At 33.9% G+C, this 26,436-nt stretch overlaps 1 protein-coding gene across 1 annotated transcript in view; it reads left to right on the forward strand.

Moving 5' to 3' along the window:
• Positions 1-26,436, forward strand: part of Ndst4 (N-deacetylase and N-sulfotransferase 4) — a 240,708-nt gene that overhangs the window by 196,459 nt on the left and 17,813 nt on the right. The window contains exons 6-7 of the mRNA XM_047566890.1: positions 9,032-9,214; positions 24,400-24,496. Of these exons, the coding sequence (XP_047422846.1) occupies positions 9,032-9,214; positions 24,400-24,496 (280 nt within the window). The remainder of the gene's footprint in view (positions 1-9,031; positions 9,215-24,399; positions 24,497-26,436) is intronic.

Here is a 26,436-nt window from a genome sequence, read left to right on the forward strand (position 1 = left end):
TTTCCACTGAAAGCAGTTGAACCATATTTGAAGCTATTAGAGAAGCTTAAACTGATTGCTAATGGACAGGTTTTCTCTACACAGTGGCTAAACTGCCTATGATTATTCCTGGGGTTATGAATTTGCACTTCAGTGACTTTTATGTGGCATTATTGCAACATGGTTGAAAAGGAAATTTGATCTCTTACAAAAAAAACACAAAAGTAAAGTGAATTTGCTCAGATGGAAAGCATCTTTGGTTGCTTCCCGTTGTGTAAAGCTGGGAGACCTTTGTTCAGACTCAGAATATTCTAAAAGGCAATTATCATGACACCTAAATCTCTGTTCTGACTTGCCTACTGAAGAAAACAAAACACAAATATATGCAAAAACAATATGTTTCAAACATGTGTTGCCTTTTAATGACTTAAACCTCTATTAATGTACAAGAAAAATGGAAAGTGGAGCTCTTGCTCACTGAAATATATCAGGAGCCTTCTGTTCTCTGTTAGAACAGCTGCCCCATTTACTGCTGCTTTGACGAAATCACTGCCCAACTTCTCTATTCAGGAAGATCAGTGTTTACACTCTAGTCGGTCTTGAATCAAAACAGTTCTGATTTGTTAATAATTCACTAACCAAATATTATGACTGAAATACTGGGACACTGGTAAATAATCAGATGCAGAATGGAACTTCTGTTGCATTTAGTCTGATCGTAGAAATGGAAAACACAAATAAAAAATGTAATTTAGCAATTTATCCTGTCCTATCAAATGCCAGCTGTTTTCAGGGTTGTAAGATAGAATGTTTTGTTTTTCCCCTCACGTCTTTAGAATCTGGGAACTAATTGGAAAGCAATCAAGCTACTTCACATTTTCTACTGGCAAAGAAGTAGAAGTCACTGAGGATACATTTGTTCATTCAATAAATATTTGCTGCACACCTATTATGTGCCAGGAATTTTGTAAAGCATTGAGTATACAGTAATGGACAACAGCAGAATCCCTGTATGCAAGGAACTTACTGGTTAATGTGGGAGTGAGAGACTAGACAATAAATAACCATACAAACACACAGTATGTCAGGTGGTGAGGACCCTAAGGGGTAAGGGGATGGAAAGGGCTATTTGATTTAGAGGGCATTAGATGAGCAAAGCAAGACAAGCAATTCATTTCACTGCCCTTGAGTAGTTTCTGCTTTTAAAAAATACTCATTGCACTTTTTAAAATTAAACAAAGGATTCCATTAAACAATCTTCTCCTATATTGATTTTTAACTGTAGAATCACCAGTGGTGATTCCGAGATGGATAAAATTTGAATTTATTAGGAAATAACATGAAGAGTACACAAGAGCTTCATGTATTAAGTATTGAACTTAGTCATTTTTACTCTGGTATACATGTATCTAACATTTTGTGGTTTATCTATAAATTATATTAGCTATTAAAGGCCATGACATATGCAGATGATATCATAAAAAGAAGAAATACTGACTTTTCTTATAAAAGGTATTATATGAGATAATAAATTGATTATATTTGATATATTATAATAGTCCCTAATTATCCACAGAAGATACATTTAGATTGATCCTTGAAACCTTAGATAGAACCAAACTCTGTATGTACTGTTGTTTCCTATACATGCTTACCTATGATAAAGTTTAATTTATAAATTAGACCCAGGAAGAGATTAGCAACAATAATAATAAAACAATCATAACAATATACTCTAGCAAAAGTTATTCAGTTTATTAATTGCTTATTTTAGGAACTTTCCACTTAATATTTTTGAACCATGGTTGACTACAGGTAATTGAAACCTGGTGAAGCAAAACCACAGATAAGGGGGACTACTATATTCTATATTTACTTTAATTTAATAGGCATAATAATAATAACTTCCATACAATGTTTATCATTTATCAGATGTTTTATGATATTCTAACTCATTTAAGCATCACAACAAACCTGTAAACTAAGTTATTGTTTTCATTTAGCAATAGAGAAGTCTGAGGTTCTGGGAAGTTAATTGATATTAAAACAGAGCAAGTTCTCAAACCCAAGCATTCTGATTTCAAATTTCATGTTTGTACTGTCCCACTGTCTGCAAATCCAAACAATATGCGTTAGACCATTTTATAGAAAAATCATTTTCTATATTTTCAGACTTATGAAATAAATAAAATCTCATGGGACACTTTAATTCATCTCTTCTGATTTTTTAAAAACTCTACATTATTTTCTTCACTAAATGTGTCCAAATTAAAACCAAAGACTCAGTTTTTCAAAGATTCAAGACTTCCTTTCAATAGTCAAGGGTATAGAATGTTAAACCATCAAAAAGAAATAAGTGATTAATTATAAATATTGTGGTGTTGCACATCTTACATGAAACCACACTGAAAGTCACATGCAGCCCTGGGCCCTCTGCTTAGGGAAGTAGCCTAAGTAGAAGATCAATAGCTAGAGTGTATTCTGAGTGAGATTTAAATATATGCACTTAACCACTTTTAGTAGTCTCCTCTTAGAAATGTCTAGCTGACCTACAAACAAAGAGACAAGTTTGGTTTTGGAGCTTTCCTTTGCTTTTCTTTTTCCTTCCTTCCTTTCTCTTTTCCCTGTTTCCTTCCTTCTTTCTTCTTCTTCCTCCCCTGGTATTTCTCCTTTTGAGAGTGTCTCTTAAAGAAATAAATCTTGAAAGTTCTGTCCCAATCAATGAAATGTGTTTCTTTGAAATTGGAAATTAGAATTACTTTCTGTGTCTGCAACACTGGTGTTACTGTGATCCATCATGGAAAACCTCGATGTCTGTTTTAATTGCAACAAGAACAGTAAAATCTATCTAAATTAAATGCTTATTTTCTCTCCAGAGAAAATAAAATAAAATCTTCATATGTCTAGCATCAGTAGCCAGCTGAAATGTATGTATAGTTATAGGTATGGGTATCAGAATAACAAACTTTCTTTCCTCCAGTTCCAAAAATAAAAACATGTAAATGATACTTTACATTGAATAAATTGTGGGGGAAATTCACAACTGACATACTGTTTATTGTAATATAAGACTGTAACAAATAAAATCTACAAAATAATTAAAGTGATAGAAGAAGGGAAAGCAGAGAATAGAAGAAAATTTACCAAATTTTTTGCCAAAGTTTTAGAAGAATCATGGTGTATGAAAGGGCACTAATCCTAGTGCCCTAACTTTTTGATTTTTAATTTTATTTTATTGTGCTAAGAATGCTCAACATGAGCTCTACCCTCTTAACAAAATTTTAAGTGTTCAATGTACTTGTTGACAGCTCTAAATGCTGGTTTTTCTGGTATTTCCTGTATAATATCAGACAGATCATTGAATCCCTTGATCCTTATTTCTCTAAAATCCAAAGTTTCTTAGTACCTATTCAAGGAATTAAAGAAAAACTTTACAAAAATTTAAAGTTTTGCAAGTAATTTAACATTATTCAGCAGTATAAAATATTAAGAAAGGTCAACCATAACCAACCTCCAATAAATGTTTCATTTTGGGAAAATAAAATGGCATGAATAAAAAGTGGACTCCAAAATATTGGCAATCTTTAGATTAAGTGAAAAAATAATATAATTGCATTAGGTTTGGGCAAACTCCTTACTTTGAGTATCTAAAAACATATATATACACATTTACCAAGATATTAGTTGCCCCAAACTGAAGAGATATAAGCTGCCTATCATTATAGACTAACAATTATGTCCTGTGTGTTTAAGTGAAGAAATAGTATTGCATTCAAATTGATGATGTTAAGTATGATCTTACTCTTCTGTCTCTTGCATGGTTCCAGCCTACATTTGGAACAAAAGAAAGACCCCAATTGCTTTCATATGAACAATATGAGTACAATGCCAAGCCCATCAAGGATGTTTTCTCCTATATTCCATCTGTCTTCACGTTTTATGAGAACTAAAAGCCTAAATCAATAATTTAACAAGCTAATGGACATATTTTTAAACACAATGGACTCCTTCTGAAAAGGGGCAAACCATCAGAGTCACAGAGGCAAAAATGGAAACTGACTGCTAATATTTAATGCTGGTCATGAAAAACACTATGTTAGGGCACGAGTACAGAGCAAGCTGCCTTAAAGTGAGGCCACCTCTTCCTGCTCGGCACAGCTGTTGCTTCTTTCTGTATTTGTCATTGTTATTATTATGAACCACTTATCTGACTACTGTTTAAAAGATTTGATCTGGAGGCAATGTCACATACAGAATGAAGCATTCAAATTTTAATATATATTTTAAATAAAAATGGATTCTATAAAAATGATTCTAAATTCCAATTTAAGGTACTATATAATATATTCTGGCTATTGATATGCATGACCATAAAATTTACAATGACATTGTATTTGTTATACAAGTAAGAAAAGCAAGGAAACTATTCTGGTACTGAAACTGAATACTTTTAACTCAAACTAGAGAGTGTTGATGCTTCATTTTACAGAAAAAATGATGTCTTTAATTTTCATTTTAGTGTTCCTGTTTTTCTTTCCTTTTTCGTGTATTTTAGATATTAGCCACTTCATAAAAGAGGCAAAAGTAAATTATTATCAAATTCACTGATTGTGTAACTTGCAATTAAAGACTTGAGGGGACGACCACTTGCCTGTATTAATGCAGCAATATCCCGTTTGTTACTGTGATGGTGCTTTTTCTCCTGACTTCATCATTGTCCAGAGAGTTCACTTATATTTACCCAATCCTCTATTATCAAGATTTATACATTACCATATTTAAAAGTACCATTTTTCCTTGCATCAACAAATGGATATATTCAATATTCAATAGATCATATCTTCTCAAATTTGGCTTATGCATATTATGCTTGGCAATCGTGTTAATGAAAAACTTTGTTTCTAATGAATAATTAGATGATGAGAAGCTTACCGACTTACTTTTATATTATTGCAGTAGACAAAAGGAAGAATTAAGGCTTGTGTTATGTTTGACTGTAAGGCAGTTGAGAGCCTTGAGGGTTGAGAGGAATACCAGTGGAAGTGCCAAGAATAAGATAAGACAGCCTAAGGGCATGCTTGGTGACAGAAGTAATGTCACCCAGACCTCAAAGCCCATCTGGAAGCCTGCGGCAGTTGACTGCTGATGTTAGCATTTTATGTTATATATATATAAAGTCATCCATTGAACAAGATGTCCTTGCCTGCTTTTGTCCTATGAGAGATAACTTTGGTTATATGAATCAATACATGTCTCTGAGCAGCAATCTTTCAAGGTACAATGAGTGGCACGTATGAACAATTTGCACCCATGCACTATACTCATTTTCTCCAGATGATATTTTGGGAATATTGAGCAAAAGTGTTCTTAACATATAGTAAGAAAATAACAATCAAAATAAGTAAACAAAAGGACAGGATAGGTAGAACACACACTGTCATGTTAAAATAGTAGCAATATATCATAGGTCTGTGAAAAATTGTTTGCTACTATATCCTACTGCATATCCTTTGACTTCCCTTCTGTAAACCTCAAACCACATCCATTCTTAATTTATCTTATTCTCCCTACACTCTCCAGAATAGGTTTTTTTTTTTTCTTTAACAAGTCAGTTGTCCAGAAATACTGAAACTAAAATGCTCTGTCTGCACAATAGGTGCTTTTAGCAAGCCAGATATGCACAGTTAAGCTGTGCCTGCAGAATTGTTTTTCTTAAAGTGCAGTCAATTGACCATATACCAGCACTAATTTGTTTCTAACCAGCAAGGCATGTGCACATGCTGCCCCACACAACAGTGATTGCAACCATCGCATCGTGGCCAGGATGCTTCTTTCTATTTCCAGAAAAGGGAAATTTAATTGCACCAGCATGCCTCAGCTTAGAACCACACATCTCTCAACTCTGTTTCTTTTGATGGTCAGATTTTCCATTTGCCCTACATTAAGTTTTATACTTCCTTCATAAAAACAAGGCTTAGTCTCCTACAGAAAATTCTGGAAAGACTACTTAGAACTAGTCTACTATAAAAATCTTCTAATACCATTTTGTTAATACCTCAGTGAAATGCTAACATGTATTTGCCTGTGGTCTAAAAATAATCTTTACAATACTCTCAAAGTAGATTTTTTAAAAATAATTTTGTCAGACTTTAGGTGTTCACCACAGCTTTAAAATTCCATCTTAAAATAACAACACTAGAGGGCAGGTGGTAGATTTCTAGGACATTTTATATTTCTTTAGGCACTCAGCCTGCCGCCTGGTTTTTTCATAATAATTTCAGTCCTGGGAAACTATAATTATCCTGAAGCACACTACTTACACTGTCTTATTTCTTAATTACAGTAGTGACATGAGATAAATGCATACTTATTAGGATCAAATGCATATTATTTTGTGGTGATTATAAAGAAGTTCTCATGACAACAATTGCAATTATATGGTCATCAATACTGATACCATGTTATGTTGTAGAAACTCTAATTAAGTCCTGCCAAGGGAACATTTCCTATTTATGATAAAAGGGTGAGAGAATGGCCAATGAAAAAACCAGTAACATAGATACCTCAAGCTTGTTCAAATGATTCCATATGAATCTCAAGTAATAATATTATATCAACTAACATTTGGGGGATTCAATATAAATTTCTACTAAACAAACTATATAAAGAATATTCTTCAAAATAGCCTTTCTCTTTTACACTATAAAATTTTGAATATACCTCAGGAGAAAAAAATGGACAAGAAATATAACAGGAATGTTATATCCAAAGATAAATTCTCAATCTATTGGTAGCATTGTTTTCAAATACTGTAATTCGTTGTCTTAAAACTTTCCATTTAGGGGCCAGGTTCCATAGCAGCCCTTCTGCAGAAGTAAAGATTGCCTTGCCCACCCCTCCCCACAAAAAGTTTTTATTTAGGATTCCAAAAATAATTTCTTTCATCATTCTATTTCAAAGAAAAACTCTCAGTTGACAAGATAATACTTTCATAGTCTTTTCCTCTGTCTTATGTAGAAATATATACTTTATCTTTTGTGTAAGGGCAAAAAGGAAAAAAATGATGGATGTCAGATTCAATGTATAACTGTGCTTAGGTAGAAGGTATCAGGCATATCCTGTGTTGGAGTGGGAATCTGGCTTCATGGGTTTGAATTCCTCTGCTGATGCTATTTAGATTTGAACTTCAAGGGATTACTTAACTGCTCTGTGAATCAGTTTCTTCATCTGTAAAGAGGAAAATAACAGGACCTACTTTGTAAGAGCATGGTAAAGACTAATTCTTCATATATGTAAGGAGCTTAGGATCATACCTAGGACATAATAAATGCTATGTAAACTTTAGATATTCATTTTGCAGTTCTGGAAAACTAAGGGTGAAGGGTCATGTTCTCACCTTCTCCTTTCTGCTTTTTACAATAGTGGGGAGTGAATCTGATCATCTCAAGAGGTTTTCCTCAGAAATTCTTTTCAGTATTCTAGTATGACATATGGAAAGACACTGTCTTTTCCAAAGTAAAAAGGCATTCAAGGAATGAACTTGGTATCTTTTACTTATAATTCCTTGCCCCAGAATATTGTGTATTGAATTCTGGTGCAAAGTAATGCTTTTTTTAAATTTTGAAATAAAAGACCTCTTCTCTGGGCATTTGCAGTTATCCAATGACATATTATATCTTCTGAACTGAAGGTCATCAGTATAACTTTTACTGCAGAGAGTAGTCAGCTGGGTTGCAACAAAAATTATACTGGAATGGTACTGCATACCCATTTTTATTTCCAAATAGTCTAAAATAATCACATAAAGCAACATATGCTCTTAAAAGAGAGTAAGCGAACAACCTTATAAAACATTAGCTTCTGAGACACTTGACTTTTCTTCTATATTTACTGCTCAATTTCAAATGCTATATTTATTCTAATATTATTAATTGTAACATCTTATTTTCCCACTTTGTGAATGAAATTAACAAAATACTTTATTTTTTATTCTATTATATTGGTTGCTTTGAACATTTATAAGTTTATATAAATAGTAGTAAAATTACTTCTAAACCACTTATATTTTAAAATAATTTGACATATAGGAACATATGCAAAATATTGTTATAGGAAAAGAATTCTCTTTTTATAAGTTGCAGAAGTAATCTCTGCAATTTAGATCAAAATTATGTCATTTCTCTTTTATGTATTTTTAACTCCTGCTACAATGCCTGATAGACTGTAAATTAGATTACCTCTGTAATTATATTCAGATTTTTGTTTGGTCTGTCCAGCACAATCTAGATTTCATTTTTCCTTAGTTTATTATACACAAAAGAACAACAGTAACTGAAATGCCATTTATTTTTAGAGTTAACATTGAGGTATGAAAAGCTATAAAAGGATTTGTAAGTATGGAAAAGTTTTAAGCTAAATATAATCAATTTCTGTGCAAATATTATTAGTTTTATAAAATTAAATTAATCTTTAACTGATACATTAAAACATAAAAATTGAACATATTATTGGGATACTATGTGATATTGCAATAAATGTATATTGCATAACATGCAAAGCAGGTATCTCCTCAAGCATTTATCATTTCTTTATGCAAAAAGCAATAGAAATCCTTTACTGCACTAAAAAAAATCTCCACTAGATAATAAAGAAACAAGTTTACTAAAGTTTGACTCTATTTCAACTTTGTGTGTGTGTGTGTGTGTGTGTGTGTGTGTGTGTAACTACATCAGAAAATATCTGGACCAATGTTTTTAGAACCGATCTGATTCTGACCCTTCACTAGTTTGAAAATTACTTCATCTGGGGGTTTGAAAATTACACTATACTTTGGATAAGCAGTGAGGGAATGCCCATCTCAATAACAACTTTAATTTTAAGAGTGAGTTTAAGTGTTAGATTGATGGAGAAATTAAATTTGGTCCTTCCATATAAAAAATAATTGTCCTTCCCATGAAATTCCAAGGAAAAGTGATATGCTTCCTGGAAATTTTGCTGCCAGTTTTGAACTTAAGTAGATGATATTATGTGGTCATTTTTATTTATCTTTCAGATCAGTATTTTCATGACCCATTTATCTAACTATGGAAATGACCGTCTGGGGTTATATACATTTGTGAACTTGGCCAACTTCGTGCACAGCTGGACTAACTTGAAGCTGCAAACTCTCCCTCCATTGCAACTGGCCCACAAATACTTTGAGCTCTTTCCTGAGCAAAAAGACCCTCTCTGGCAGGTAACATTTAACATTCTCTCCTGGGGTGGAGGGAAAGAAACTGGCAATTTGTGAAAGTCTAATTTGTGTTAGGAACTCTGCTGGACATATAAAAACTGACATTTAAATACAAGCTGTTCTTCTGTCCAATAGTCTCATTCTCTTCTTCAACAATATTTTTATTTGTATTACAGATCAAATGTTTGCAGTTTTTATTTATTTTCCTGGGTTGTTTGTTTGTTTGATTGGTTTGAAAATTTTGCATTGAGGATGCTGTTATATTGTTGGTGTACTCTCCACGCTAAAACATTTTGACTTGTATGCAGTGTGTATACGAACTAAAAATGAAATGGTTAGTACTGAGTATCTCAGGTTTCTACTAAGAACCAAGATAATCTAAAACCCTGTAACCAGATTCTAATCTGTATGTTCGAAATAAAGTATATATAAAAAAAAGGAAAAGCAAGTTGTGCCCAAGGATTTGGTGTCTCCTTAGCATATCTTCACTTTTCTTTAAATCTTACTAATTTTTCACTAACATTAGACCTACTAATAAAGAGAATTGTCAATTTTAGGATTTCATTTACTGATAATTCAACTTCACGTGGGGTCACTCAGCTTGGATGCATCAAGTGTAAACTATCTGCTTCTTAGCAGTTAGCTAGAAAAATGCTGCCTCCCACTTTCCTGGTTCTTTATGCATCAGATTACATCGACCCACAAAATCAATAAGCTGGCTACAGAGAGCAGATCAGATGTTCCCCTGCTAAGCAGTCACTAGAGAAGTAGCATCATCATTAATGAGAAATTACTGTGAAACAGACTTTTTTACCACCCTCTCTCCCCCACATCAAGACAGTTTCTCCTTTTTTCCATGAATCATGTTTCATTTGACTATGTCTTCACAGGCAGGAAGTCTTCTGACATGTTTATTGAGCATCTGCTATGTGTAAGGCAAGCTACCTGCTCTAGGGCATGCAAAGAATAAATATGACACATTCCCTCAGATTCTGTGTAAGGTTTTCTAGTTGTTCTTTTCCACTGTCATATGTTTCAGAATGTGTTTTAAACTGACTGCTATGGTAATTCATGCCATATTCTGCTGATTTATCCATTAACCCTCCACCACTTGTGTTTACATTGAACTTCCAGGGTTAATTCTCTTCCCCTTCCTGTAAGTTGCTTGATCTTTTGGTATACAAGTTAGACAAATAGAAACATAATTTTTATGAGTATGTGGAGTCACACTAAACAGATGGATTTTATAAAGGCAAAGCATTATGTCCCAAAAATGGTGGTTACTCAATGGCTTACATGCTTTTGTAAAATTGATCAATCATTGATAGTAAATCACTTATTTTCTTACATCTTTTACATATGAGATATCTATAATTTATTTTTTAATAATAATAAAAAGCAGCCAAATTACCAAAGTTTCAGACACATGGCTGACATAAAAAGAATCAATCAATGGCCCCAAATTCAAGTCTCTTTTATCTCCTGGAGAAAAAAATAATTGTTTTAAAATAATGAAATAAATTGTTTTGTTTGAACTTTTTTAAAATAAAAATATTTATGTATTAATGTTGTTTTGATTCCATTGAAACATTATCATATAATCAAAGGTATGCCTGCTCCAATATGATTTGGTTAAGATGATGATTCTAAATACTGGTTAAATGCTTTTTAAATATAAAATTATCAGGTATTGTGCTGGTAAATTGAAGATACAAAGGAAAATTAGAAATAAAAAATGGGGGCGGGGGATATAACTCAGTGGTAGAATATTTTCCTAGCATGCAAGAGGGTTCAGTCCCCAGCACTGCAAATAAATAAATAAATAAATAACATAGTAATAAAATGCAATTATTCTTTACAGAATTATGTTATTTTTGGAAGGCATAGCAAACATTTATGGGTGCTCTTCTACACATTTGCAAGCGTGGCAATTTTAATTTTGAACAGCATAACAAAGATAAATTCCTACAAAGTTCTCAACAAACATTTTAATTATTTATTTTCTACTACATGATTACTTATATTAACCATTATATAATTAATCATTAATTGTATTAATATTAATATTGATAATAACCTCAACACAATAATACATAGATTAAAGACTAGACCAAAAAATCAATAAATAGAAGAGTTAATCAGAAACTATTTCATAGTGTTCAAAAATTTTTGTTACTAATGTTCATATAAGTTTAGGAATATTCTTATATATTATCAAAACAACCTATTGTAAGATTATTTAAGTTACACTCAATAGTAAATGTTTCTACTGAAAGACTCCCTTTGCTCCCTTTTGAATTTTATTATTTATATTGTTTATTAATTTTACCTAAAAATTAAAGAAAGTTGCAAACATTCTCTGCTAATGAAAGTGTCACATAATCTGAAGTATATTTAAGAAGGAAAGCAAGGAATAGAAAACAGAAGAGTATTAAGTTCAAGAGACAATTCAGATGCTTGAGATTTTAAGAGCAGTCAACTGATTGCAGCAAATTGGACAAACTTTGCCAATTATACATGATGTTCAAAAAACTGTAAGTGGTGAAGTAATGATAAAGTGCATAATATCTTGAGTTATCTTCCCTGAAGATTATTTCTTCTTTCATATTCACATCTATCATAGTGAACAGAAAGCTGTAGGTACTTCCTCTATATAATATAAATGGAATTCTTAAAAAGAACAAATAAGCAAACCCAGCGTTCACTGGTAAACATTTATAGTCCACTAATCATGACTCTAGAATCAGAATAGATAAATATGGGGACTCTGTCTTTTGTTATATACTGTCACAATGAAATACTCAGGTACCTTTTTGTGTTCATAAGCAGGAGTTCTTATTTAGTGTTATATTTCACTTTTAAAAGTAAGTCAACTATTATTTTTCTTTAGATTTTCAATTCACACTTTTTTTATTACCACAAATAGAAAGAAAAAGTGCAAAATGGTAATCTTCACATCTATTGAATTTCCTTTAGTTCCTTATGTAAATTTTCATTAGCACCAACTACCATATATGTGAGGCTGCTTTATCACCTAATTAAAAAGTGCAATGTGAATATCTGCCATTGGACTGCATGATAAGTACTCACAAGATGCATCTGTGCTCCTCTCTCACGGGAAATTGATTTTTCTAACGCTGATTAATATAGTAGTGTGTGCTGTGGACACACATGGAATGCAATCTCTGGACTGTTTCCTTGTCAGTTAAGTCCCTCCTGTGCAAGGGTCTTAAAATTATGCACACAGGTAGTTATTAATTCATGTCCCTTACTGTTTTGACAGAATAATCACTGCAAACCATGAAAGAATAGTTTCTTCTCTCTTCTCTCTCTCTCTCTCTCTCTCCCTCTCTCTCTCTCCCATTATAGAAACCAAAACCAAAACATGGAGACAGCAGGAAGGTCAAATTCTTGCGCATTCCCTAATCGATGCTTTTAAGCTCTCAACCTGTCAGGTTACCTCAGTCTCAATCTTCACTCAGTCACTCCGCAGTCTCACTATCAACAAATATGCCAAGCGTGATGTGGATTCCTGCTTGCTCATGTGACCAGGGGAATGCTCAAAGTGCTGCAGCTTCTCTGTCCATGCCCGTGTCTCCAGGGTTAAAGAAGTGGGAAAGTAAATCACAGTCTGCTACCCTTAGGTGGTTAGCACTTTTGTTGATTCTAGCCATCAGAGCATTCAGCCCCAGTGACAAATGATGAGATTTGAATGTCTGTGACATAAACAAATCACAAGATCTAGCACCACACACTCTAGTTTCGATTAATGTGTGTCTACTAAAGTAATGAATGAATGCTGACATAGAGAGTTATAGAGCAAAAGAGCCGAAGAAGTTAGAGACATTTAGCCCAACTTACTCGTTTTAGAGAAGAAATGGATGTCAACTAGTGAGGTGTTCTAAGTTAATTGATTTGTTAGAGATGAGCCAGGACCAAAGTCCAGGTTTTCTTATTCTTACTCCAGTGCACTTTCAACAAAATGGTGGTTTTGCACTTAGAAGAATCCACTTCAATCATCAACACCTTTCACAGGATGAAATTTCAGGGATATGTGTTCAGTGTGCATTTATTCAATCTGTACTTTTGAAGGACCTCCATAATAATAAGAAAGGTCTGTACCTTCATGGCACTTGCGAACTGTAACATTTCCTTGTTTTAGTAATGAAATGACACTGTAAATTTGTCTTCATATTTATTCTTCTGTTTACCACTCTATAACTTATTAATAATTCTGTTACAGCACTTACCACACAGCATTTCAGATGCTTCTGCCTGTCGTGTGCTATCTCAAGCAAACCTTAAGGAGTAAGATGATGTTTATTTATATTTGTAACCTAGAACCTAACCATAGCACAATAGCCTCTCATTAAAATATCATGACAGAATAAGTGAAGGAGAGGTGTGCAAAGAACAAAAGAAATAGCACACTTATTTCTTAGATAGGAGTAAGGATATAATGGGAAATAACCTTGAGGAGTTGATTGAAGGTAGCAGGAGAGCTTTGAACCCCACCAGTGTCATTTGAATTTTATTGGCAATATGGAGCAATTAGATGTATGTTCTGAAGGTGAGAGTGAAGTGACAAAAGAAAAATGTTAGTCAATATGGATAATACAAGAAGACTTTTTTTTTTTTTGAAGACAGCAAAGAACAGAGGGGAGAAGTTGTAAAAATAATCTAGCTATGAGATAAGTAGTCCCTGAATAGCTTCATGACTATAAAGAGTAAGACCGTTAAATAAAAAGTGGTACAGCTTGTTTGTAGGAGAGAAATAATAAGGAAAGAATTATTAGAGAACAGTTAACCCACAGCTAGGAAAATCAGAGTACTACAATTATGTATTTTTCACTTTGATTAATTTCTCTTTTAGCCTTTCCAATGAAATGGTCATTATAATTTTGACCGCTTCACAAATGACATAGTGAAAGACAGGCTTCATTATCATCTTAAATATTTTTTTTCTAATCAAAATTTAGGTTTCTATTATACCATGCTACATCTCTCTTCCTAACTCAATAACATAATAATATTACTATCTTTAAGCAGTGCCCCTCAAATATGGAAATAAGTCCTCATGATTTTAATTCTTTAATTTACGATGAAGCATGTCACTGTTTAGATTATAGGAGACTGTCAGACACTGTGACATCCAAAACTGGTGACATAAGTCTTAAAGTTTCCATTTCCTGTCAGGAGCAAATATGTTCTTGTCAGGTATCAAATTCTTCACACAAACCATTACTGAGTTCAGTCATAGAAAAACTACTTGCAGAGAGTTCCATCAAATATAAAAATATTACAATACTTTCATACTTTCTGAACGAAAATCATCATAAAAATATCTTTAAAAAAAAGTACAGAGAAAAAATATATTTGAGCACCTCATTCAAGTAAAACAACAACAAAAGAAGTGTTCTTTACAGAAGCGTGCTTTATCGAAGCTTCTAGTATATTTATTGTCATATGATGAACTAATAACACTATTAGACCAACTAATTCATAATAGTTAAAAACCATTTTCTTGTATTGACTTGGCTATCTATTCCCTATAAAGATATTCATAAAAACATGAAAAATATAAAGTACTATGTGCTGAAACATGCAGTCCTCCATTTACAGATAGAGCTACAGAACAAACATTCACCTTCTGAGTTTCACTATAAGGCTATTTCTTGGGAAAAGACCAATAGTATTGGTTTTTTATGTAAACATGGGTATAATATGATGAGGAACACAAAGATGTTAAGCACATGCCAGAAAAAATGTTGTGCTTAAAGTCATACTCTTGAGGTTGTCACCTACCCAAACACACATAGAGCCAAGGCCCTTGCCCTCCAACCCCAGCCCCAGAGGTCAACTTTTATCCTCATCCATAATTCAGGGTACTTTGGTAGAAAAGTCTGAAAAATGATGAGACTCTCAGGTGCCACAGTAGTTCTGTACAGACAGCATTCATTATGAACCAGTGCACTCAGAAAGGAGAAGTTTTTCCACGATGCTGAGGGGCTAGATAGGTTTCACATGGAGGACAAGTAGAATTGGAATCCTAGTAAAGATGGAGTTTGTTTCAGAGATTTTCTACAAGCATTTGCTGATTAAAGTGTTGAGAATAAACATCCCTTGCCTATTGAAATACCTCAGCAGTACACATGGATTGCATTAGGCTTAAATGACAATGAAATACAAAATGTTGGGAGTCACCAGCCTGAAAAAAATAAAAGACTTGGAAAAGGGTGTCTGTGGATATGACATGGCAAAACTTAATAAGCAGAATAAATTTTAAAAGAGCCATAGACATTTAGGGAGGAAAAAAAGAGTAATTTTTGAAAACACCTTTTATAGCATTCTTCAGTGAGGTCAGAACAGCAGAAGGCAAGCCGAGGGGAAATGAGGAGGAAACCAATAACCTCTGAAATGTTCGTAATTAACAAAATAATCCTTTCACTGGAAGCACCAGGCGTTTCTAAAATTTCGACTATTAAGCTCTAGGTATGTCCTAGTTATCTGGAACAGGCACATGACATGGATGGGGATAATCAATCTTGAACTGAGAATTCCACAGTGTCCTTGTCAGTGAAGGATGCAGAGAAGAGATGAGCAAAGCAGGCTATTTTTTAGAGGTAAAAAGGAAGCGTAGACTTGATGAGATCAAATGAAAACAAGTTATTTCCATGCATCTATAAAAACATGAAATTCAAAATAAAGTAGGTAGTGTTATTTAAAAAAATATCATGGTTTTAGTTTGATTACAAATTTTCAATTTTTACTTTGTTGGAGAGAAAACATGTGGGTACTTCTTGCTTTCTAAGTAACATAATTTCATCAGAATTTATTGCCCTTTCAAAAGTCTTGACCATTGCTTCAGGGAGTCTTCTCCCGCCTTATTTATGTCTACTTAAAAGTAAATTTGCCTCATATATTCTGTGTACAAAAGCACCGCATCACCTTCCCTCTGTGAGAACTGAGTTACATGCATTTTTACTAGACTGACACTGTAACCAGGAGTTGCCTAAAGCAATACCAACTGAATTTCTTTCTTAAAGTTTAAATATATCTATAGTGCCAGATACTTACAATGGTAAATTATGGTTTACCCTTACTGCAGCTTCATTTATGCAGGGAGTAGTCAAACTGGAAAATGAAAAAGAATGTACATAATTGCTTTGTAACGTTTTGACTTTTAAAATTAAAAAATAGCAATAGAATAAAGGTACAGAGGGATTATAAAGGTACAGAGGAATTATAAAGGTACAGAGGAATGCTTAAGCTTTTTTCTGGGGAAGACTCTGTAACTTTCATATGAATCTCTTTCTCTGTCTTTCTCCATCTTCCCCTACCCCCAACCACAGACACACACTTTATTTAACTGCAGAGACAATCCCAGTCTTGGAATTCATATCTGAAACTAACTTGCTGAGTGACCTTCATCAAGACCTGACTAAAACACCTTGCATCTCAGCATCCTCAGCTATAAAGAAGGGATAATAATATCTGTCTTGCCAGGCAGCTTTGAAGATTAGGAATAATCTATGTCAAGCAAGTGCCTAGAATATAGAAGGTGATCAATAAAAGTTGGATATTATATTTGCTGGTATTCAAATATTCAGACAACATAAGGAAAGTCAGAGTAGGGAAAAATCTAAACAAACATTTCCATAATATAAAATAAGAAATGCAAACACCCTGCTAATAAAGTTGTGTTTATCAGACAAAAGGGGAAATACGCTGGGAAAAAGGGTAAAAGCAGAAAAGCAGGCATATGAAAAGTCTTCAAATAGCACAATGTAGTTATAAGGAAAGGCAATATGTTGAATTTGAGGAATACAAATGCCAGCGACTGTAAAATACCTACAGGAAGAAGTGAAGTAATGTAAATTTGATTATTAGCAATAAAAACGTTTGGAATAGCAAGTATTGTAAGAGCATTCAGAAAATTTTATTTGATAGTTTGCTCCTATTGATATAACATCTGGGGAAGTACAACTAGATATAACTAGCTCATTGCTTACCAAAAAGACATGTCTATCCATGTTCTGTGTGTAAGAGACAAAGAAAACTCTTTGCAAGTCTTATATTAAATTTGCCTATGTCTGTGAACATTTTATTTCACCAGTTTTGTAAGAAGAAATTAGAATGAGAAAGAGGCATGTACTGTAATAGAGAAGATAAGTGGCCTCCTCAATATAGGGAACCAAAAAAGATCTCACAGATAAGACTAGGATTTTCAACAGTGGCACCAAATAATCCATTGGTTCACTCTTTTATCTTTGCTAAGCATAAAGAAACCTTCTGAGCAAATGAATAGAACACCTACTTTGATATTTGCCTTTTGCTGAGTTATCTGTGGGGAAATTCAATAATTGTAGGTCATGGAAAATACATTCCTCTTGACAAACACAATTGAGGAATGCAGTTTTTGCAAATAAAGCAGTTATATGAAACTGAAGTGATGGTATGAACATATAACAAGAACTAGCTTCTAGGCTGCCATGATGGACAGTATTCGGAATTTTCAATGTTTTTTATGGGAGTTTTGGAAGCAAAATTTCTGCACAGTTCATATTATGTTACTTTTTAAGCATATATCAAGATTTGTCCATGTCTATTGCTAAATATTTACTGTGCCTTTCCCTAAGTTAGTCAATCTGTCCTTTGATCTACATTTATTAGGCACTGCATATATTATTGAAGCAATGAAGAAACAGAGGCTTTTCTTCAGAGAACTTAACATTCCAGTTGAGATATTATTACTATCGACTACAACTATACCATATATCATTGTTATAAAGATATATACAAATAAGTAAAATAATATCCAGGCACTGAAATGTAATGAAGAAAATGTGATAGGAAACCATCACAGGAAGAAGCTTTCTCTGTGGTCATCAGGGAAGGAAGGCATCCTGCATGGGTTAATTTTTTTTTTATTTGATTTTTTTTATTGGTACATGGATGATATTTGAATTGAGAACTAATTGATAAGATGTGCTAAAAGTTTTGACTGTAAAAATTGCAAAAGTCAAGAAAATCATCCGTAAGTCTAACTAGAATTATATACAGGCCTTGTGATCATCTGGAAGGGTATAGTCATACCCCGAAGTCTGTGGAAAAACTCCAATGTATTTCTCTACAAAGCAACTCACACATTCCTGAAGTCCACTCATCTGACTTGTGAAGCAAAATTTGTCCTGTGGAGAGGTAGCTAATGGAGGTGCCCATGGATGCTGACAGAGGTCCAGAAGTCTGTTCTCAAGATGGACACTTGCAATAAACCAGTCTATCACTAGAGTTAACCTCTTCCTTTTTCTCCAACTGTCTTAATAATCTGAACAAATGAAAAGAAAGAGCCAATATGAAATCAAATAATAAGCACTCTCTTATATACAGCACAATTTAATCATTTAAATGATTAAATTCTAACACATTAACCTATTTAATGGTTTTGACAAACATATGAAGTAGAAACTATTGACCATTTTATAGTTAAGAAAACCGAGATCCAGAGAATTTAGAAAAATGACTTAAGGCACAGGTAGTGTTCCTTTTGAGCTCTTGTTCTCTATGACTGGCCTATGCCACTCCTATAAATTAAATAAGGGAAGCTTACAATGGACATTAGTTTAAACTAGAACAATCGAATTTTACCTATGAACTGGGGAATTATGAGCACAGTACAGAAAAATAAATTCTTCAAAGACTCAGAGGCAGTCACCAATTTTTCTATGAGCGTGAATAGAGTACAACTGAAGCATCAAGTTGGTGTTAGCAGTTTCTAACTCTGATTAGTACCAAAGTGTCCTCTATGAATTGGTTTGAATTGTCACTGATACACCATGGGACAAGAAGCTCATGCCAGAGTGTAAATCAACTATGTCACTATTTCAGCTGCATTTTATTTTTATCTTGTAACAGGATATTGTCATTGAAGCAAGAAATTCATTGATTTTCATTCTGGCACAAGCTCCTTTCCTACTCATAGACAAGTACCTTGAAATATATTGAGCTGGAGTACAATAAAGTTGTAATTATGACATTCAAAAACACCTTGGAAATGTATTTCTCACTCATATAATTGCCCAAAAGTGGACAGGCACTCTAGGAGACATACCTCTGTTTCACAGTCATCCAGTCTCCAGGCCAACAGGTTCTTCAATATATTGCTTCCACCTGAGTTCAAGGCACAGGCTGCAATTGTAGTCATGTCACAGATGGCAGTAAGTGTGACAGGGAGGACCCAAGGAGAGTGGCTTTACCTTAAGAGAATATTTTACATCATTTTGACTTCTTTTCAATGGACTGAAATTATCCATTTAAAGAAAACTAGATTCAGGAGAGATTGTAAAATGTGGTCTCTTGCTGGAAACCTATATACTAAGCAATATATGTTCCAATAGTAACTAAAGAAAAGATGCATTGTTTAGCCTTCTTTGTAACAGTAAAAACATGGTTAGAGAGTTAAACTAAAGCAGGACTATGCAGGATTTAAGATTGAATACTGAATCTATTTAGTATTCAATGGAGTATAAAATATTTCTACTGAAATATAATATTTGATAGAAAATTGAAAGAACAGTTAAATAAAAATATTAATTATTTAAAATTTATAAAAGGAATGTTGAGTTTACTGGTTTCTAATTAACTCCTTTTGTTGTCCTTTCTAAAGATGAATTTTTTAAAAATCCGAGATAAATAACCTAATCTTTTCCAAAGTAAATTCCAACATAATGCAATTGTCTATATATATCCATTGCTAGTCTTTTTATTCTGTGCTTTATGTTTGTTCCAGTGGGAGCTGAGGATAGAAAACACATTTGGATCAAGTGCATCTTTTAATTTCATAGAGTATGAATGGTCACTGCCATAAGTAGTGTTCTCTAGAAGCAGAGGCTGAGAGAAGGATTGAGTTTTAAATGACTTATTGAAGAAATGTTTTCACAAAAAATCCTATAAGGAAGTTCTGTGATTTAACGGATAAAGGGAAAACCCTGAGTGAAGATGTGCTCTCAGCAAAATATCACTTGACTTGGTATTTGGGGAGAGTTAGTCATACAATTGCTTCACCTCAAGGCCAGCAGGTTATTCTCTTCTACCTTTGCATCAGCCACCCCTTGAGAGTGGGGAGGGCATGCAAAGTGTAACATGCCTGTCATAAAGCTCTTACCAACAAGCCCAGGAATCTGCCCCACTGAAGGTCATTAGCCATTGAGGGATTGGGAGGGGGCAGAGAGGATAAATTTCACCAAAAAGAGAGAGAGAGAGAGAGAATATTTTCACTGTAGAAAAAGAACATCCACCATAGTATACTCCTTGTTCCTGTTCAGATCCACTGAGTTCTTTATTATGTTCACACTATTCCGTCAGTTTTTCTAAGATTATATGAACCTAATTCCTGGAGAAACTTAAAAGAGGAGGGTTATTGTCAGAAAGTATAAACCCATTGCTGCATTTAGTCCTCAAACTGAAGCAATGTTTATTTTCTCCCACCTTCATCCCTCTTCTGGATTTCCCTCTCCCTTAGCTTATAATGCTGCTTGAAGTTATACCCGTGGAGTCAGCTAGTCTCAGAACCAAATCAATACCAGTAGCTGTAGTTTGTTCCACTAACTCTCCTCATAAATTTCTCCAAGATATGACATGGAAAAGGTGTGCTTGAATAATGATAACTTAATTTGTGAAGCCAGAAGCACACTGTGGTAGACTCTGTTCTGGTTGCCACCCAGCATTTATCAGACAGTGGTTGCTGTCCTTTCCCATTTACAACTAAACAAGTTATGGATATACCGAGTAACTTTGTGGATTATTTGAGGGTCAAACACAATTTTCCTTGTTCTCACTGTGTTGTAGCTACATTGCTTCCTCGTGACAATCCAGCTTAATCATCTTCAGGAAGATCGTAACTCATTTCCATGTCTGCTAGACTTCTGACACAAGATGTCCAAAGTGTCCAGGCAGAAGTTACATACTTCAGTCTGGTCGTGCTCTTACCAGTCCCCTGGTGGGATCTTCCCTCCTTAGGAACTAGAACCCCAAGACACTCAGAAATGAAAAGCACACATTTTTCAAGTAGGTCATTGAGAATGATGGTGAATAGGTCCACTCCTGTATCCACTCCTTCATTCCTGAACTTAACTATATTGCACTTTGGAGACATGGCACCAAGTACTAACTCTCTATTTAAAGAGTACACTATATCTTCAAGTTGGAGCCTCAATTTTGTCTTGCAGTAGACCTTTGCACATGCCAGCTTCTAGGTAGAGGGATAAGTTCAGAGGACCAGTGAATCCCATGGTTATATGTCCTTTGCCTCATTTCCTTTACCAGAAAGTGGTTCCTTTTATCTGAAGAATATTAGGTGTGATAACATGTCAATGAGTCACTCTGTGATGGCCAGGGCTATGTGGGAAGAGAAGGTAAATGAATATTTTCAATATATGTCAAGCCTGATCTGGATGAATCACTGCCCTTTTCAGGATGGAAGTGTCCAATATAATCAATTTCACACTAAGTGACAGAAAAAATGCTATTTCTGGGATTTAGAAATGATTTCTGTTACTGTCAGGTCAGATATTCACCAGCAACACTGAAGACTAGAGGAAAGAAGGCCCATGCAATTCTTCCATTTTTGCCCCTGTAGCTACTCCATTCATGAGCCCTATGCATCAGCAGTGGGGTAGTGAGAGCAGAGGTTTGGTAACATCTGGTAATGTCTGGACCTGGATCATACTGTCCCAGTTTGATTGTTTAGCATCTCCTCTGACATACAATACAAACATTGTATACAATTGGGACATACATTGACATACAATACAAACTCTTTTTGCTCATTCTGGATCTTAACTATATTCATATGCTTCTTAGCACTTACAAGCCATAATCTTCCTAGATTGTTCAAGTTGCTTGGCCAACTGATCCTGTGCTGTTCATCACTGCCAAATAGTCTGTCACATCCTTACTTTTAGCTGCTTGCTACTTTATCATTAAAAGAATAGGTGACAAGTACACTGCCCAAATTCTGTCAATTGGAGGGCATTAACCAATGTTTTCAGGACCCTCTTCCCCAAAGGGGACTACAGTGTAGCAGGAATTCACAGGCTTCTACCAACATATGGGTCAACACTTTCATGAACCAAGCTTGGACTTTTCCCTCTTTGTTAGCTAGAAGGAAACCGATCATAAAACTATAGAGGTAGATGGAGAGGTATCAGTGCAACAGTGTCCAGTGACACAGAGACATGAGACACTTGTTTATAAGCTCTCAGTCTGAGACCAATCCCAGATGTACCACTTTCATTGTTAATTAATTATTGCTGCACACACCTGAACTTATAATTTGGTAAATTTGTAAGTACCAGTTAATTATGAATAGTTATAATCACACGATCACATGAATGACTAAAGATAAACACTGACTTCTAGAGGCCAACATCAGAAACTGTTGTTTGGATTATTTTCTTTAGATGTCATGCTTTATTACAGAACCTTAAAAGCATCCATTGGGTTTTTCTTCAGTGGCTTGCCAGAAACTCTACTTGACAAAGGATGCCATAGTGTATCAAGTTCTTTCAGGTTATATGGACCAAATGTGAGGGTTGTTTTTACCTCAGTCTTATTTCCTGCATACCCCTTTCTTACTCTGGGTCACATTCAAAATATTTCATATCACTCAGTAATTGTCTCCAAGCAATATTATCTACTCTAAATATGCTACCTGCAAAGACCAAAGAGTTCTATCAAACACTGTGCTTACTTCTTAGTAGTAAGAATCACAAGGTAAGGCTAGAGTTATAGCTCAGTGATAAGAGTGCTTGCCTAGCACATGTGAGGCACTGGGTTCAAAGCTCAGCACCACATAAAAAAATAAATAAATAAAATAAAGGTATTGTGTCCATCTATAATTAAAAATATCTTTAAAATTCACAAAATACTCACCATTTGCTATGGATAGGATGTCCCAGTGAGCTCCAGATGCCCACACCTCTAGGAACTTCAAGGGTAGCAGACTTCTAAAACTTCGTATGTTTGTTTTCCATCCTCTGAACTGTAGGTGTCTTATTAAGGCAGTCAGAATGCTTGCCATTGGTCTGGTTAACACTATGTCATCAATATAATGGACCAATATTGGGTTTTACAAAGTATTGATATATTTCAGTTCCCTTCAGTCTATATAATAATACTAGGAAGAATTGATATTAAAGCCCTATTTTTGAAAAAAAAATGCTAAAATGTTATTTGGAGGAAACAATTCTTCTCAAACATATTTTAAAAATTATTAAAATAATATTCTGAGCTGGGCATGGTGGCACATGTCTATAGTTCTGTTTACTTAGCAGATTGAAGCAGGAAGATTCACTTGAACCCAGAAGTTTGAGACCAACCTTGACACCATAGTGAGATTACACCTAAAAATAAATTGATGGTAATAATATTTTAAGAAAAAAAATACTTAATATATTTAAGTAATATTTTCCATTAGTGACTTTTACTCTCTTCTAAAACAAAATTTCCAAGTAGCATAGATGAAGATTTAACAAATTAAGTAGTGAGAGTCTAAATGAAATGGAAGTTAACTTTTGCATACTTTAATTGAATTTTGGAACTTGAATTGTAGTAAACATTTCTGGATAGATCTCCATTTTTTTAATTTGTTAAACACATATTCTGTGTTGGAATGAAATGCTGAAAGTCTGATATTGGCAAAATGGTCAAAAGAACTATAATTGAAAACAATTTATTTGACTATCAAGAAATTTTTGTCAAAGAAAATCACTTTGAATGGAAAACAACTGAAAATATTTATATTTGATTTCTAATATTTAGATGTTTCAATTAGAATTGAAAATAATATGTGAAACTAGGGTAAAAGTAGGTTAAGACTAGATAAGGCTTTTGACATGCAGACATAAAACAAAACTCCCTGAACAGAGCAGTATTTCAGGGTTTAGTACCTAGCCAAACATCAGGTGATAACAGTAGAACTGATCTGATGCTGAACTGCAGCCTTGAGGTGAGGGAAGATGCCAATCTCTTTGTAAGAAAAGGATTTGGAAATCAGAGAACCAGAGCAGGATCTAATGCCTGGCTCTAGGGGATCAGACAAGAATTTGATCCCATCTTTTGAACAATTGTTAGGGAATAGAGACAGGCTTTCAGCACTCAGTAAGATTTGTTATTCTTCCTTTTTGCAGAATCCATGTGATGATAAACGACACAAAGACATTTGGTCCAGGGAGAAAACCTGTGACCACTTACCAAAATTCCTTGTGATTGGACCACAAAAAACAGGTAAGAATAGTCAATCATGCTACTTGCTTTTTTATTATTATGCAGAACATTTTTGTATGACATCATCGGATCAGGTTTTGTTTCGTGAAATTTTTAGACATTCATGCAAGTTCATTTACTGAATTGCTTTTCTTCCCCATGAAGCACTTATATGCCAGGAACCTCATGAGGACCCTAATGTTGCCATCAGACTTAAGCAGATTTTAAAACTGTCAAATTTTTGAAGATTTTGAATTTATATATCACCTGACTTTTAATTTTTACTTTTTATAGCTTTGCTAATTAATTCCTGAATTAAGGTATAAAAAGGTGATTTGAACTGACTTAAACTATTTTATACTGCACATCAGCCTTGAATTGATTTTTGTTCAGAGCCACTGACATTGTTGCTTTCAAATATTTTACATGTGTGGTTTTATAAAAATCATCAATTAGCACTAATATGCTTTAGACTTATTTTCTGATAAACCTGAGGTTCACCAGGCATTTTTTTCCTTGGTACTTTCTCATTCACTGAAGGACAACTGTATTAGAACATGGTAAAAGAGAGTGCAAGTATTTCACCAATGAGATGACACTTTCAATTAGAATATTTTATACTTTCTTCAGTATGTGACAGTTTTATACACTTTGCTCATGTCCTGATTAATTAAAGTTTTTATTGAGTTGCTGTATTTTGAATTCACTATTTTGACTGAAAGCATTTTCATCAGTGAGTGCACAAACCATAACCCAAAACAAACAGGCACAGTAAATAAGCCTGACCCCAATGAAGATATTTGTAATACAAGCAAGTAGATCATTTTAAAGGTTGTGGGCAAAATTTCCAGACTATTAGATATTGGTTGTTGAAATCTTTTCTTCCTGTAGGAATATAAATTGCATTACAACAGTAAGTTAACACATGTGCAGGGAGGGGAAAAAGCAGAACGTATTTTCAGATAGATCATTTTGTGGTGGTGTTGTTGTTTAAAATGTGCATTAATTTTCTACCAACTCCGTTACATAAGTGCTAACTCTGGAATGACTATTAAAGAAATAAAACTTGCCTGTGTTGTAAAATCATGTTTAAAATTTAATTTAAAGGCATGTCCTCTATCATTTGTCATTGAATATTATTACTTCTTATTTCTGCTAGAAAATTACAGGTTAGTAATGATAAATATGTTTTTCCTCCTTGCTCTTTGTATTTAAAAAGACAATAAGTTATACCTTTAGATATTAATATTTGACCTACCAATATGGCAGTGATAAAGATGTTAGCTGGTTTTGGCTTAACCAAGACAAACAAGTAAGATGTTAAAACAAAGAAATTGGATGATAACATTTTATATACTATGAAAATATTATTCCAATATGAAAATGGTTGTAATAATTCCTAAAACCCAATCAGAGAAGTCTGAAGTCATATTTTGTTATCTGTATTGTTTTCATTTACAAAGCTTCCTCTGCTGTCAAGGACTGTAAATTTCCTGGAAGTGAGTCACAGATAAAGGCTATCAATCTGACCTTAAATGCAGTTGCCTTTCAACAACTTAAACATGGTACAAGTATACCTTACAAAAATGTGAGATTTCAAAGAGGTCCTCGAACTCCTATTTTCTTTGTTGTGGGAGAATGGAAGGACAGATGTGACATCCAACTTTGCCATTGCTGAATCCTAGGAGGGATTTTTATCAGCTAGAAGTGGGTCAAGAAATGAGGGTGAGGAGAAGACAAAGAAGCAGAGATGATAGTAACCCTGGACTTAAGATACACAAAGCTCAAACTACCAACCTTTTCTGTTATTTCAGACCACTATGCATCTTTCATCATTCAGACTCAAATTTTAGCATTGCCAATATGAAAGAGAATTTCTAAAGGGTTAACTTTAGTGTAATAACTCTTAAGACCATAGTTCATTGGATTTAAATCTTCCAGAAGATCAGTGTTCTCATTCT

This window comes from Sciurus carolinensis, chromosome 10 (genome assembly GCF_902686445.1).
Source record: "Sciurus carolinensis chromosome 10, mSciCar1.2, whole genome shotgun sequence".
NCBI classification, from domain to species: domain Eukaryota; kingdom Metazoa; phylum Chordata; class Mammalia; order Rodentia; family Sciuridae; genus Sciurus; species Sciurus carolinensis.